At 36.7% G+C, this 14,910-nt stretch overlaps 1 protein-coding gene across 3 annotated transcripts in view; it reads left to right on the forward strand.

The window, feature by feature from the left end:
- The window catches only part of LOC110291812 (contactin-associated protein like 5-2), a 684,470-nt gene that overhangs the window by 364,885 nt on the left and 304,675 nt on the right, over nucleotides 1–14,910 (forward strand). For all 3 annotated transcript variants that reach the window (XM_029482787.1, XM_029482783.1, XM_029482788.1), the window contains exon 9: nucleotides 11,076–11,225. In XM_029482787.1, the coding sequence (XP_029338647.1) occupies nucleotides 11,076–11,225 (150 nt within the window). The remainder of the gene's footprint in view (nucleotides 1–11,075; nucleotides 11,226–14,910) is intronic.

The raw sequence follows: 14,910 nt of genomic DNA on the forward strand, positions 1-14,910 counted from the left end.
ACTTTCTCCTCTATAAGTTTCAGTGTCTCTGGTTTTATGTGGAGTTCCTTAATCCACTTAGATTTGACCTTAGTACAAGGAGATAGGAATAGATCAATTCACATTCTTCTACATGATAACAGCCAGCTGTGCCAGCACCATTTGTTGAAAATGCTGTCTTTTTTTCCACTGGATGGTTTTAGCTCCCTTGTCTAAGATCAAGTGACCATAGGTGTGTGGGTTCATCTCTGAGTCTTCAATTCTGTTCCATTGGTCTACTTGTCGCTATACCAGTACCATGCAGTTTTTATCACAATTGCTCTGTAGTACAGCTTTAAGTCAGGCATGGTGATTCCACCAGAGGTTATCTTATCCTTGAGAAGAGTTTTTGCTATCCTAGGTTTTTTGTTATTCCAGATGAATCTGCGGATTTCCCTTTCTAATTCGTTGAATAATTGAATTGGAATTTTGATACAGATTGCATTGAATCTGTAGATTGCTTCATGTGTACCCTGTTGTTCTCTTTTCTTCCTTCCAGTCCACCTGCTCTTGTTTTTCTTTCCAAACAATTCTATTCCTATGTTCTCTTTTTAAGTGGATGAGTAAGTTTAATGAGAATTACTTATATGAACATGTGTCAGGGGTTATTTTCAACAGCATGAGCAACTTACCAGTGAGGACACAACTGGAAAAAAGTCTCCTCCCCTCACCTGCCACTGTTAACTCTCTAGAATCCCCTTGCAGCTCCATGATAGAATATTGGTAGGCTCAGTCTAGGATAGGTCTGGGGCAGGTTGACATGGTTGTTTTACTATTCATCTATCAGCACGTGCGATTACCTGCGTATTTTTAACTTATTAAAGTTAGTAAAACATTAATTTATCAGCTTTAATCTTCTTTGTATTATTTAAAGTGACTACATCCTAAAATCAAAAGATGCCTTTCCTCTGTTCATACAGTTTATAAGAGGATTCATGTAGAGCAAATGGGCTGGGAAAGTAGGAGATAGATGAAGACAATGGAGTAACCAGAAAGAGTATAAATGAGGCAAAAAAAAAAAAAAAGATTTGTTTTAGTGGTCAGTTCAGTGCTCTACATGGAAATCTTAGTGTACTGATGTTATATCATAGGAATCACCTGCAGGGATGAGAACTGGGAAATAAGAGACAGATTGCAACTTGCCTCAAATTAAGGGGGGGGGGGAATGGACCTGTAACTCAAGCAAGCGGTTTCATTCTTTGGCTCCACAATACACCTCAGGGCATGTGCACTGAATTCATTACATGCTTCCTCCTTGACTAGATCAAATGGGGCATGTCTGTAATTCCAGAACTGACAGTCAGAAGTAGGAAGATCATGAGAGAGAGTCTGGCCTAGGCAACAGTACAAACTTATCTAAAAGACAAGGGATAGAATACAGCTTAGTGGTGTTAGACTAGACTTGATTTGCAGGTACTATGTACCAACTTTGATCCACAGCCACATTCAAATTTAAAAATATATCTTCATGTTCTTGAAGTAACTGGGTGGTTTTTTTAAGAGAATGAGAGAATGTTAATAAGGCAAGAAGTAGGACAAAGAGAGTGATGATCATGGATCCTTGCTCTGGTAATTAGAAGAAAAGCATCAGTGGTGCTGGGAAGGACTTCTCAGGTAAAGAGGAAGACCTAGATATTTGAGGTCTTGACATTGATACCTAGAACCTAGGCATAGATATCAGGTGAGTGATCACAACTATTCTACAGAATGCAGAGGCGGCAGAGGAGGCAGAGAAGGAAGAGGAAAATAAAGACAAAGACAAAGAGATAAGGGACCCCAGAGAATGCAAGGATTCCCAGAGAGTGCTAATCATTCATCTAGCAGAATCAAGCAGATAGCTGAAGATTCAGTAATAGAGCCTGTCTAAAAGATTAAGCATGATCTTATCTATTTTTTATAATCTGTTTCAGGAGTTCAGTTTTGAAGTCCTCTCCTCTCTTCTTCCTTCCCCTCCCCTCCCTTTTTCTCCCCTCCTCTCCTCTCCTCCCCCTCCTTCCCTCATATACCCCCACCTCCTCCTTTTTCTTCAAGTAGAATACTCTCAAGTGTTGTCATGTTTCCATGGAAAACAGGGTCAGGCTCACAGCCTCTCTCTCTCTCTCTCTCTCTCTCTCTCTCTCTCTCTCTCTCTCTCTCTCTCTCTCTCTCTCTCTCTCTCTCTCTCTCTGTCCATTTCTGTTTCCAATATCCCCTTTATATAAATGCCAAGCTGAATTCTAGAGCATAGAAGAAGCAGAGAGGGAAAAGTTAAGAAGTTATCTTATTTCAAGTGAATTTGTTTCTTTTTTTGAATTAAAAAAATCTTTATTTACATTTCAAATGTTATCCCCTTTCCTGATTTCTCCTCTGAAACTCCCTAACCACTCCCCCCTCCCATGCTCACCAACCCACTCCCACTTTCTGGCCCTGACATTCCCCTACACTGGGGCATAGAGTCTTCACAGGACCAGGGGCCTCTCTTCCCACTGATGACCAACTAGGCCATCTTCTTCTACTTATGCAGCTGGAGCCATGGGTCCCTCCATGTGTACTCTTTGGCTTGTGGTTAAGTCCTTGTGAGCTCTGTGAGTACTGGTTGTTTCATATTGTTGTTCCTCATATGGGGTTGCAAACCCATTCATTCAGCTCCTTGGGTCCTTTCTGTAGCTCCTCCATTGACCCTGTTCTCAATTAAATGGTTAGCTGAGAGCATCCACTTCTGTATTTGTCAGGCACTGATAGAGTCTCTCAGGAGAGAGTTCCTGTCAGCAAGCACTTTTTGGCATTCACAATAATGTCTGGGTGTGAGGACTGTATAAGTGATAGATCCCCAGGGGGATCAGTTTCTGCATGGTCTTTCCTTCAGTCTCTGTGCCACAGTTTGTCTCTGCAACACCTCTCATGGGTATTTTCTTCCACCTTCTACAAAGGACCAAAATAACCACAGTTTGTTCTTCCTTTTTCTTGAGCTTCAAGTGCTCTATGAATTGTATCTTGGGAATTCTGAGCATCTGGGATAATATCCACTTACCAGTGAGTGAATACCATCCATGTGTGTTCTTTTGTGATTGGGTTACCACACTCAGGATGAAATTTTTTACTTCCATCCATTTGCCTAAAAATTTCATAAATTCATTGTTTTTAATAGGTGAGTTGTACTCCATTGTGTAAAATTACCACATTTTCTATATTTATTCCTTTGTTGAAGTACATCTGGGTTTTTCCAGCTTCTAGCTATTAGAAATAAGGCTTCTATGAACATAGCAGAGCATGTGTTCTAATTACATGTTGGGACATGTTTTGGGTATAAGCCCAGGAATGTTAGTACTATGTCCAATTTTCTGAGGAATCACTAAACTGACTTCCAGAGTGGTTGTACTAATTTGCAATCCCATCAACAATGGAGGAGTGTTCCTCTTTTTCCACATCTTCACCAGCATCTGCTATCCCTTGAGTTTTTGATCTAAGCCATTTTTACTGGTATCATGATGTTGAATCTCAGGGTTCTTTTGATTTTCATTTTCCTGATGACTAAGGATATTGAACATTTCTTTAGGTGCATTTTAGCCATTCGGTATTCCTCAGTTGAGAATTCTTTATTTAGCTATGGACCCCACTTTTTAATAGGGTTATTTGGTTTTCTCTGAAGTTTAAATTCTTGAGTTCTTTATATATATTGGATATGAGCCCTCTATCAGATATAGGGTTGGTAAGATCTTTTCCTAATCTGTTGGTTGCCTTTTTGCCCTATTGAGAGTACCCTTTGCCTTACAGAAGTTTTATAATTTTATTAGGTCATATTTGCCAATTCTTGATCTTAGAGCATACACTATTGGTGTTCTGTTCAAGAAAATATCCCCTGTGCCCATGTGCTCAAGACTCTTCCCCATTTTCTTTTCTGTTAGTTTTAGTGTATTTGGTTTTATGTGGAGGTCCTTGTTCCATTTGGACTTGAGCTTTGTACAATGAAACAAGAATGGAACAACATGCATTTTTCTACATGCTAACCACCAGTTGAATCACTACCATTTGTTGAAAATACTGTCTTTTTTCCCACTGGATGGTTTTAGCTCCTTTGTCAAAGATCAAGGGACCATAGGTGTGTGGGTTCATTTCTGAGTTATCAATGGTATTCCATTGATCTACTTGCCTGTCACTGCATCAATACCTGCAGGTTTTTTTTTTTTTTTTTTTGTTTTTTTTTTTTTTTTTTTGTTTTGTTTTGTTTTGTTTTGTTTTGTTTTTTTATCACAATTGTTCTGTAAAATATCTTAATGTCAGGGATAGTGAGTCCACCAGTAGTTCTTTTATGGTTTAGAATAGTTCTCATAACCTAGGTTTTTTTGTTAATAAAGATTGATTTGCAAATTGTTCTTTCTAACTCCATGATGAATTGAGGTGGACTTATGAAGGGAATTGCATTGAATCTGTAGATTTCTTTCAGCAAGGTGACCATTTTTACCACATTAAACCTGCCAATCCATGAGCTTGGAAGATCTTTCCATCTTCTGAGATCTTCAATTTCTTTCTTCAGAGACTTGAAGTTCTTGTCATATAGATCTTTCACTTGCTTGGTTAGGGACACACCAAGGTATTTTATATTATTTGTGACTATTGTGAAGGGTGTTGTTTCCATAATTTCTTTCTCAGCCTGTTTATCTTCCTGTAGAGAAAGGCCACTGATTTGTTTGTGTTATTTTTATATCCAGCTACTTCACTGAGGTTGTTCATCTGGTTTAGGAATTCTCTAGTGGAATTTATGGGGTCACGTATATATACTGTCATATCATCTGCAAATAGTGATATTTTGGCTTCTTCTTTTCCAATTTGTATCACTTTGACCTCATTTTGTTGTCTAATTGCTCTGTCTAGGATTTCAAGTACTATATTGAATAGGTAGGGAGAGAGTAGGTTACTGGTTTGTTGTATATTGCTTGTACTATGTTTAGGTATGGGCCTTGAATTCATGATATTTACATGACTTTTATCATGAAGGGGTGTTGGATTTTGGCAAATGCATCCTCAGAATCTAATGAAATAATCATACGTTTTTTTTCCTTTGAGTTTGTTTATATAGTAGATTATGTTGATGTATTTCCATATATGGAACCATCCCTGCGTTCCTGGGATGAAGCCTACTTAATCATGATGGATGTTCATTTTAATTTGTTCTTGGATTCGGTTTGGGAAAATTTTATTGAGTATTTTTGCATCAATATTCATAATGGAAATTAGTCTGAAGTTCTCTTTATTCAGTGGGTCTTTGTGTGAATTAGGTATCAGTCTATTTGTGGCTTCACAGAATGAATTATACAGAGTTCCTTCTATTTCTATTTTGTGGAATTGTTTGAAGAGTATTGCTATTAGGTCTTTTTGAAGATCTTATAGAACTCTGCACTAAACCCATCTGGTCCTAGGGTTTTTCTGGTTGGGAGAGTATTAATGACTGTTTCTATTACTTTAGGGGATATGGGACTGTTTAGATCACCTATCTGATCCTGATTTAACTTTGATACCTGGTAACTGTCTAGATAATTGTCCATTTCATCCAGATTTTCTAGTTTTCTTTAGTATAGGCTTTTGTAATAGGATCTGATGATCTTTTGGATTTTCTCAGTTTCTTTTGTTATGGCTCCCTTTTCATTTCTGATTTTATTAATTAGGATACTGTCTCTGTGCCCTCTGGTAGTCTGTTTAAGGGTTTATCTATCTTATTGATTTTCTCAAAGAACCAGTTCCTCCTTTTATTGATTCTTGGTACAGTTCTATTTTATTTCTACCTTGTTTATTTGGGCCATGAGATTGATTATTTTCTGCCCTCTACTTCTCTTGGGTTTATTTATTTCTTTTTGTTTTAGAGCTTTCAGATGTGCTGTTAAGCTGCTAGTGTATGCTCTCTGTAGTTTCTTTTGGAGGCTATGAGTTTTCTTCTTAGCACTATTATTGTGTTCCACAAGTTTGGGTATGTTGTGGCTTCATTTTCATTAAACTCTAAAAAGTTTTAAATTTCTTTCTTTATTGCTTCCTCATCTAATTATCATTGAGTAGATTATTGTTCAGCTTCCACGTATTTGTGGGTTTTCTATTCTTTATGTTGTTATTGAAGACCAGTCTTAGTCTGTGGTGATCTGATAGGATGCATGGGATTATTTCAGTCTTCTTGTATCTGTTGAGGCCTGTTTTGTGACCAATTATATGGTGAATTTTGCAGAAGGGAAAATGAGTTGCTGAGAAGAAGGTATATTCTTTTGTTTTAGGATAAAATGTTCTATAGATATCTGTTTAAATCCATTTGTTTCATACCTTGTGTTAGTTTCACTGTGTCTCTATTTACTTTCTGTTTCCATGATCTTTCCATTGCTTAGAGTGGGGTGCTAAAGTTTGGGTATGTTGTGGCTTCATTTTCATTAAACTCTAAAAAGTTTTTAATTTCTTTCTTTATTGCTTCCTCATCTAATTATCATTGAGTAGAGTATTGTTCAGCTTCCATGTATTTGTGTGATGTGAAATGTGTGCTTTTAACTTTAGTAAAGTTTCTCTTATCAATGTGAGTTCCCTTGTATTAGGAGCATAGATGTTCAGAATTGAGAGTTGTTTTTTGTTTGTTTTTGTTTGTTTTGTAGATTTTTCCTTTGATGTGTATGAAGTGTCCTTCCTTATCTCTTTTGATAACTTTAGCTTAAAAGTCAATTTTATTCAATATTAGAATGGCTACTCCAGCTTGTTTCTTGAAACTGCTTGCTTGAGAATTGTTTTCCAGCCTTTTATTCTGAGGTAGTATCTGTCTTTGTCACTGAGGTGGGTCTCCTGTATGCAGCAAAATGTTGGGTCCTGTTTATGTATCCAGTCTGTTAGTCTATGTCTTTTGGGGGGAATTGAGTCCATTGATATTAAGAGATATTAAGGAAAAATGATTGTTGCTTCCTGTTATTTTTGTTGTTAGAAGTGGAATTATGTTTTGTGACTATCTTTTTTTGGGTTGTAAGAAGTGTTTTTCTAGATAGAAAGCAATGTACTTGACAAACTATAAAATGGCAAATGCAAAAGGGAACTATTTATATCTCCTTCTTCCATAATTCCTTCTATGATCATAACGTTACTAATTTCTTTGAACAACACTTTGTAATAAAAGAAATAATAACTCTTGTACTTATATTAGTGAGTATTACTTCTTTTTATATTATTGCATTGTCATCTCTGAGTTTTAAGAAATTCTGGTAAGTAAGCATTTATTTAATTAATTTGCTAACCAATTAAATAAAAATTTATCTGTATTGTGTTTTTATGTGAATAGTGACATTGTATCTTGAAAAAGAACATGAATACCTAAAACTACAACCGTAATGAAGAAACATTTCTAAATCTTATCAGATAACCTCCTGTTTTTTAACATACTTAAAGAATGATTTTTATTACATGGAGTAAAAATCTGAGATCAATAAAAAAAGAAGATTAATTTTTTACTTTTTCTAGGGTGTAGTTTCCCTCCTTGTGTTGGAGTTCTCAATTTATTATCCTTTGAAGTACTGGATTTGTGGAAAGACATTGTGTAAATTGTGTAAAATATCTTGGTTTCTCCATCTAAGTTAATTGAGAGTTTTGCTGGGTGTAGTAGTCTGGACTGGCATTTTTGTTCTCTTAGAGTCTGTATGGCATCTGCTCAGTATCTTCTGGCTTTCATAGTCTCTTACAAGAAGTCCGGGATAATTCTTGTAAGTCTGCCTTTATATGTTACTTGATCTTTTCCCCTTACTGCTTTTAATATCCTTTCTTCGTTATGTCCATTTAGTATTGTGTTTATTATTTGACGGGAGGATTTTTTTTTTTTCTGGTCCAATCTATTTGATGTTTGTAGGTTTCGTGTCTGTTTATGGGCATCTGTTTTTTTTTNTTGTGTTCTCTTATGATCTGTATCTATCTGTCCAGGATCTTTTGTATTTAGAGTATCTGGTGAGAAGTCTGATGTAATTCTGATAGGTCTGCCTTTATATATCACTTGACCTTTTTCCCTTACTGTGCATTTGGTGTTTTGATTATTATGTGATGGGAGGATTTTTTTTTTTTCTGGTCCAATCTATATAATGTTTGTACTGGGCCTGTCTGTTTATATTCTTCAATTTTTTTTTTTTTTTTTTTTAGGTTAGGCAAGTTTTCTTCTATAAATTTGTTGAAGATATTTACTGGCCCTTTAAGTTAGGAATCTTTTCTTTCTTCTATGCCTATTATCCTTATGTTTGGTTTTCTCATTTTGTCCTGTATTTTACTGGATGTTTTGGATTATGATCTTTTTTGCATTTTGCATTTTTTGATTGTTGTGTCAATGTTTTCTATGGTACCTTCAGTGTCTGAGATTCAATCTTCTATTTCATGTATTCTGTTGGTGATGCTTACATCTATGACTCTTGATCGCTTTCCTAGGTTTTTTATCTGCAGGGTTGTCTCCCTTAGGCATTTCTTTATTGCATCTGCTTCCATTTTTAGATCCCAGATGGTTTTGTTCAATTCCTTCACCTGTTTGGTTGTGTTTTCCTGTAATTCTTTAAGGAATATTTGTGTTTCCCCTTTCAGATCGTCTACCTGTTTGCATGTATTCTCCTGTATTTCTTTAAGGGAATCATTCACGTCCTTCTTAAAATCCTCTACTAGCATCATGAGATGTGATTTTTAAATCAAAATCTTGCTTTTCCAGTGTGTTGGTATATCCAGGACATGCTGTGATGGGAGAACTGGGTTCTGATAATGCCAATCCTTTGTTACTGTTGGTAAGAATCTTGTGTTTGCTTTCACCAGCTGGTTATCTCTGGTGCTAGATGGCCTTGCTGTCTCTTGCTGGAGCTTGTCCCTCCTATGGGTCTGTAAGCCCATGTCAGCAGTCCTGGGAGACCAGTTCTCTCCTGGCAGAACTTGCCCAAGCTCCAGGTGCAGATGGTGACAGGAAGGATCCTATCCTAGCTTCTCTACTGTTCCTGTGCCCCTTGTGCTCCTTGCTAGTCCTATCCTGGACAGTTATTGGAGAGAAAATAGCTATCTCACCTTTGAACCTGGGAATGAAAGCATTCCTGGAAGACCAGCTCTCTCCTGGAGGGACCTGTGCATAGCATGCTTTTGAACAACCCCATCTCTCGGGTGCAGATTGTGACTGGAAGATCCTGTCCCAGCTGGGTTATTGTTCCTGTGCTCTGAGTGCTCCTGGCTGGTCTGGATCCCCTGAATTTTTTTTCTTACTTTCTTCATTGTCAGTGATATAAAAATATCTACTTTATACTTTAGAACTGAAAGTTCCAATTCTTTGTAGGAGACAACAAAATAATATTGTGCAATTTTTTTTTCATCCTAAATGTGTCACTTTTGTTATTATTATTTATTTTATTTTTATTAATTCGGGATTGCTTTTTACACTTATGAGTATGGATGCCAACATGGGCCAGAAGAAGATATCAGATCCAAGGGAACTGGAATTTCCTCCAGTATGAGATTTCTGAAGTAGTGCTGTGAACTGAACTCATGTGCTCTGGAAGAGTAGCCAGTGCTCATAACTGCTGAGGCAACTCTCCAGACTACATTTTAGTAGGTATCTTGGGAAACTTTGGCATTTCACTCTACAGGATACTGGCAGTGTTTGCCTTTTTTTTTTCCTAAAGCATATTTAACTCCTAATATGAATGTATCATATACAATCCAAATAATTCAGTGTTATTTGAAATAATAATCAGTTTGAACCTTTACTATTGTAAAAAAGAAATGGCCTCATGAAGTATTGACATCTCACATGTTGGCTGCATACATTATTACTTTAGAATTAATTCTTCAGACACAATCCATGGAAATGAAATACATTTGTTAGATATTTAATATTGTAGATATAACACTTTCCAAAAATAATGCATACATTTATGTTTAAAATCAAGATATATTGTCTGTTCCACTCTAGATCAGTTGTTCTATATGCTGTGGTCCTTTAATAAAGTTTCTCATTTTTGGGAAACCCCAACGCTATAATTATTTTGATGACTACTTTATAACTATATATATATATATTTTTTACTGTTTTGAATTATAATACAAATATTTGTTATACAGGATACTTGATATTCCACCCCTGTGAAAGCCTCATTCAACTACATAGGGGTAGCAACCTGTAGATTAAAAACAACTGCTCTATGGACAGTGTCTTTTGCCTTATGGACGCTTTTCAGTTTCGTAAGATTCCATTTATTATTGATCTTAGTTTTTTATCTACTGGTGTTCGGTTCAAGAAGTTGTATTATACCAATGCATATAGTAGTCAAACACAGAAAAGCATGGATAGTGATATTGAAAAGTATCAAGGCATAGAACTCACATATGAAGAGATAAAGGAAGGCTCTAGCTTCTACAGGTATACCTTAGCAAACTCCTGTGATGTTATGCAACATCAATAAGGGGAGATAGTAGAGCCTATGACTATAATAAACTTTTATGAACTTTATGTACTCCTATCCTAGGCCTATGCCTAGCCTAATCCTTAGCTCCTGTATACTAACCAGACTCGGCATGGTGAATCACATGTCTCCTTCAAATATAGCTTCATACATTGTGGGCATATATTTAAATTAGTAAATGAAAGCAAAACACACCTACAATTGCTTATACCTCAAATGTTCTTGCAAAATATCATATATTCATTCCTTGGAATCACCTGACAGAATATTTACCTCATTAGCACAGCCCTCATGGCCAAGACCCAAATTCTAGCTTGTAAAAGTTTTCACTAAAAGGATGATACAACCTTTAGATGATTCAAAAATGCAGAGTATGAAATGACCTATGCTGCTTCTGTATGAAGAAAAAACTGCTGGTGTCATTTTGAAGCATTTTAATAGTTTTTTTCCCAGCTTTTTCCTTTGCAGCCACCCATGACTATTCTAATTAATATATAGCATTTCTTTATTTGGCACAGATGTCCCATATGTTGGTTTGCCTCCATTTTTTTCTAAGAAAACAAAAACTATCAGAAATGGTTTAAGGAAAGAGAATAAGATGTAAGGCAGAGGAGAAATATGGCCCTCATGAAACAGCTCTTCCTGTGTCTCTTGCAGGCAGAAGCTTGAATGATGGCCAGTGGCATTCTGTCAACATCAATGCAAGGAGAAATCGTGTTACTCTCACACTGGATAATGATCCTGCTTCTACAGCTCTGGAAACCCCCTGGCTACAGATATATTCTGGATATAGTTACTACTTTGGAGGTAAGTTCCCTGCCTTTAAGACTTCACATAAAGGGGCAAGGAACCGATTTCAACCAATGCTTTGTCAACTAGATAACCCACCCTGTAGCTGGGCATACACACATGCAGCTGCATTCAAGCAACAAACTGCAAGAAAGCAAAACCTCAGACAATCCTGCAAATGTAAGTTATCTATGGCACAAAAAACTACAGCTATTAGAGTTGGGTTATGTAACTTACCAAAAGTGATTTGTGTTGCTAGGTCAAGCTTCTTGGTCTCACACTGGAAAGGAGACCTCAGCTGAAAACTTAGAAAAATGGGGCTGAGAGTCAGCAAATAACCACAAGAGGTAAAAACTCAAGTGGGAGGCATAAACAGTCGGCTCTGCGATCTCAGTCATCCACACTCATGGAGGATGGAGTAAAATGTAGAAGAGCTAGAGGCTCCAAGATACAAGGGGAGGAGTCATTGAAATTTCTGTCATCATTCTTTCTATTGTTTGCTGAACCCTTGTAACACTTCAAATAACAAAATCAAAAAATTACTGGGGTAGATAAAACTTATATGGCATATTATTATTTTTTATAGAGGCACCCATTTTGAGTATTTTAAAAATATCTTTTATTAAAAGAGATGTTGTCTACTTCTGAAACCAGTGGTCTGTCTTACAGAAGCCACATCTAACTGGGACTTAGTCCACGTGCCTCTCTAACCTGGAGCTCCTAGGATACAGTTCCTGGACTCCTTTTCTAGAACAAGCTCACATTCAAAATTTTTGGAAGATATAAACAAGAGCAGAATTCAGGCTTGTGGAAGCTTAGTAGTGAAGGTCTTATTCAGCATGTAATAGGCACTGGTCACCATGCATGGCACACATGTACACACAACATGGATATTAGTCTGTCTGTTCATGTTTCCCCTACACAATGTAAAGTGTAGCACAAGCTGGTTCAGATAATGTACATGTAAGCATAAGCTAGCCTTGCCCTAGGGATAACAGCTCCTTCCCATGAGGTAACTGAATACTAGCATTTTATTATAGGATTCACTGAAGAGATAGCAGAAACACTTTTCTCTCAAAATGAGGACATGAGTTCTATCCTTGGAGCCAGTAGTGAAAGAAGAGAATGGGCTTCATAATTCAGTCATCTGACTTCCAATCACACATGAAGGCATGTCATGGCTGCACTCTGTTTGGCTCACACAGAATGATAAAAATAATAATAACAGCAATGAAATACACACTATAATTACTTAAGTTCTGCCACATAGTAATCATGAACTCTACACTGATCTCTATTCCAAAACTTTTAGTCTGTTATCTCCAAATCCTTCTTCCTAAGCAAAAGTTTGACAGCCTTAAAACACACAAACACACACACACACACACACACACACACTATATATATATATATATATATATATATATATATATATATATATATATGTAATATTTGCTTTGCACATGTCCAGAATATGTATTTAGGGTCCCTTTGGAAGGGACCTGTGTGGAACAAAATCAGTAAGATTGGATTTTAGCATGAGGAAGGAGCATAGTCTTTCACCCACAATTATCATTACAGACTTTGCCATAGTATATACTTATAGTGGTGATGTGTCTATATGATACATAATAAGGCTTCTGTTTGATGAAATAAAATAATCTGTAGGTTGGAGATATGACTCAATCATAAAACTCATATTGTGCAAACACACAAACATAGATTTGGACCCCTAGACCCCTCAGAAAGCCAGACTCTGTAGCTCATGACTATAATCTTCCTGCCACTCATACCAGCAAATTAGAGATATACTGTGGCAAAGAGAAAACTCATCTTCAGACAAGGTAGAAATGAGCAACTGCTATAGTTGTCTTCTAATCTCCATGTATTGACTGTGGCACTTGTGCAACTGTAATTATATACATCCTCACTCAAATAAAATCAAAATAATTTGTTGGTAGCTCTAGAGACAGTGAGTGTATGGAACAGATTCAATCTATATTTACTGCAGTCTCATAGTGAAAGGAAATGAATGGGAACAGATGCTGAACAGTGGTCTAAACTCCAAGCTGTGCATTCTACATTACATATGGAACTTCATCAGTGAAGAAAGAATGGTGGCCAGGAAATTATTTCCAAGCAAAATGGCCTTGATGAATCCTGTCACAATAATCTTCTGAAACATAACAGAAACAGCTTTCCTCCCCCTAGTTAGAATATTGTCAAATTCTGGGTTGGTTTTTAGGGTCCTAGACTTAGAATAAAAACATTTATTTGTGATATATGTGTTTGTACAAACCTACCATATACAGACTATAGACATAAGGAAGGTGAAAAATGAGCTTCAGAAATAATAGACAACTTCCAAAAATTCTTTCTAGAGCATCAATTAGAATTTGTAGCATCTCTTCACTTTATAGTATGACTGTGTAATATTAACTGGATGTTGGACCTTGAACTTCTGTCTATTAGAGATGTATGAGATAAATCCCCTTTATTTATGGCATATTGCCATGTTTTCAAATTCACATTACTATATGCTCTATTAAAACCACTGAGATGGCATTCATAAGAAAACACATATTCATTTACCTGCTTGCTCTTTACCTGTCTTAATGAGGAGAAGGTTGGCCTGGTCACAGGAGATGCTACACTGGTATAATGCAATTATATTTTTAAAAGAGCATTCTTTAAGAGGTGTGATGTTACCCTTTCACGTGTGCTATTACAGTCTATAATCATGTCCACTTAAGGCCATTATTCTCTTAATGTCTGCATTATTCTCTTAATGTCTGGATTTTCTTTGCACAGCATGTCAAAAACCTGCTTAGTTCCTGAGTATAATTTTCTTAGCAGCTAGACCTGTTAATGTTCCACAATTAACCAGTTACTCAGCTGTTATACTTACAAAGCATAATTTCCTTAGAAAATATAGTTCAGAATTACATTGTGAATTTAGATGTGTTTTTCAGACAGGCAACATTCCCAAACACTTTCCACATATGAATAGTATGTGAAGGATGCTGTTCAAAGGAAAAACAAATAGGTTTCCAACAGGAAGGTGTGTTGTGTGTGTGTGTGTGTGTGTGTGTGTGTGTGTGTGTGTGTTGCTGACTCAGTTGGTACAATACTTACCATGAAAGCATGGGAAACTGAGACTGGATTCCAGTACTCATATAAAATACTGGGCATGGTGTAGAACCTCTTGAGTTTCATTGCTGGCAATGCTGAGATGAGCAGGCTCCTGAGGCTCACTAATAACCCAGCCTATTCCAGAAAAAAAGCCTCCCAGTGGGTAAGGAGCCAGTGTCCAACAAAGTAAAATGAAGGCAGAGACCCAGAGTTAAGAACCAGCCAGTCTAGAAAAATTGGTGAACCCCTGATTCACAAACTAACCTTATCTTAAAGAATAAAATGGGAATTGGTAGAAAAAGACACCTTGAGGTTAATCTATGGCTTCTACATGTATATTAATGATATACTGTATCTTCTACATGCACCCACATAAAACACAATATTTTCTACATGTATTTACATGAGACACTGCATCTTCTTTATGTACCCAGATCTTCAGACATGCAATACACACACATACACACATACAGAGAGGGGGGGAATAGGGAGAGGGAGAGGGAAAGGGAGGGAGGGAGGGAGGGAAGGAGGGAGGGAGAGAGAGAGAGAGAGAGAGAGAGAGAGAGAGAGA

This window comes from Mus caroli, chromosome 1 (assembly GCF_900094665.2).
Source record: "Mus caroli chromosome 1, CAROLI_EIJ_v1.1, whole genome shotgun sequence".
NCBI classification, from domain to species: Eukaryota; Metazoa; Chordata; class Mammalia; order Rodentia; family Muridae; genus Mus; species Mus caroli.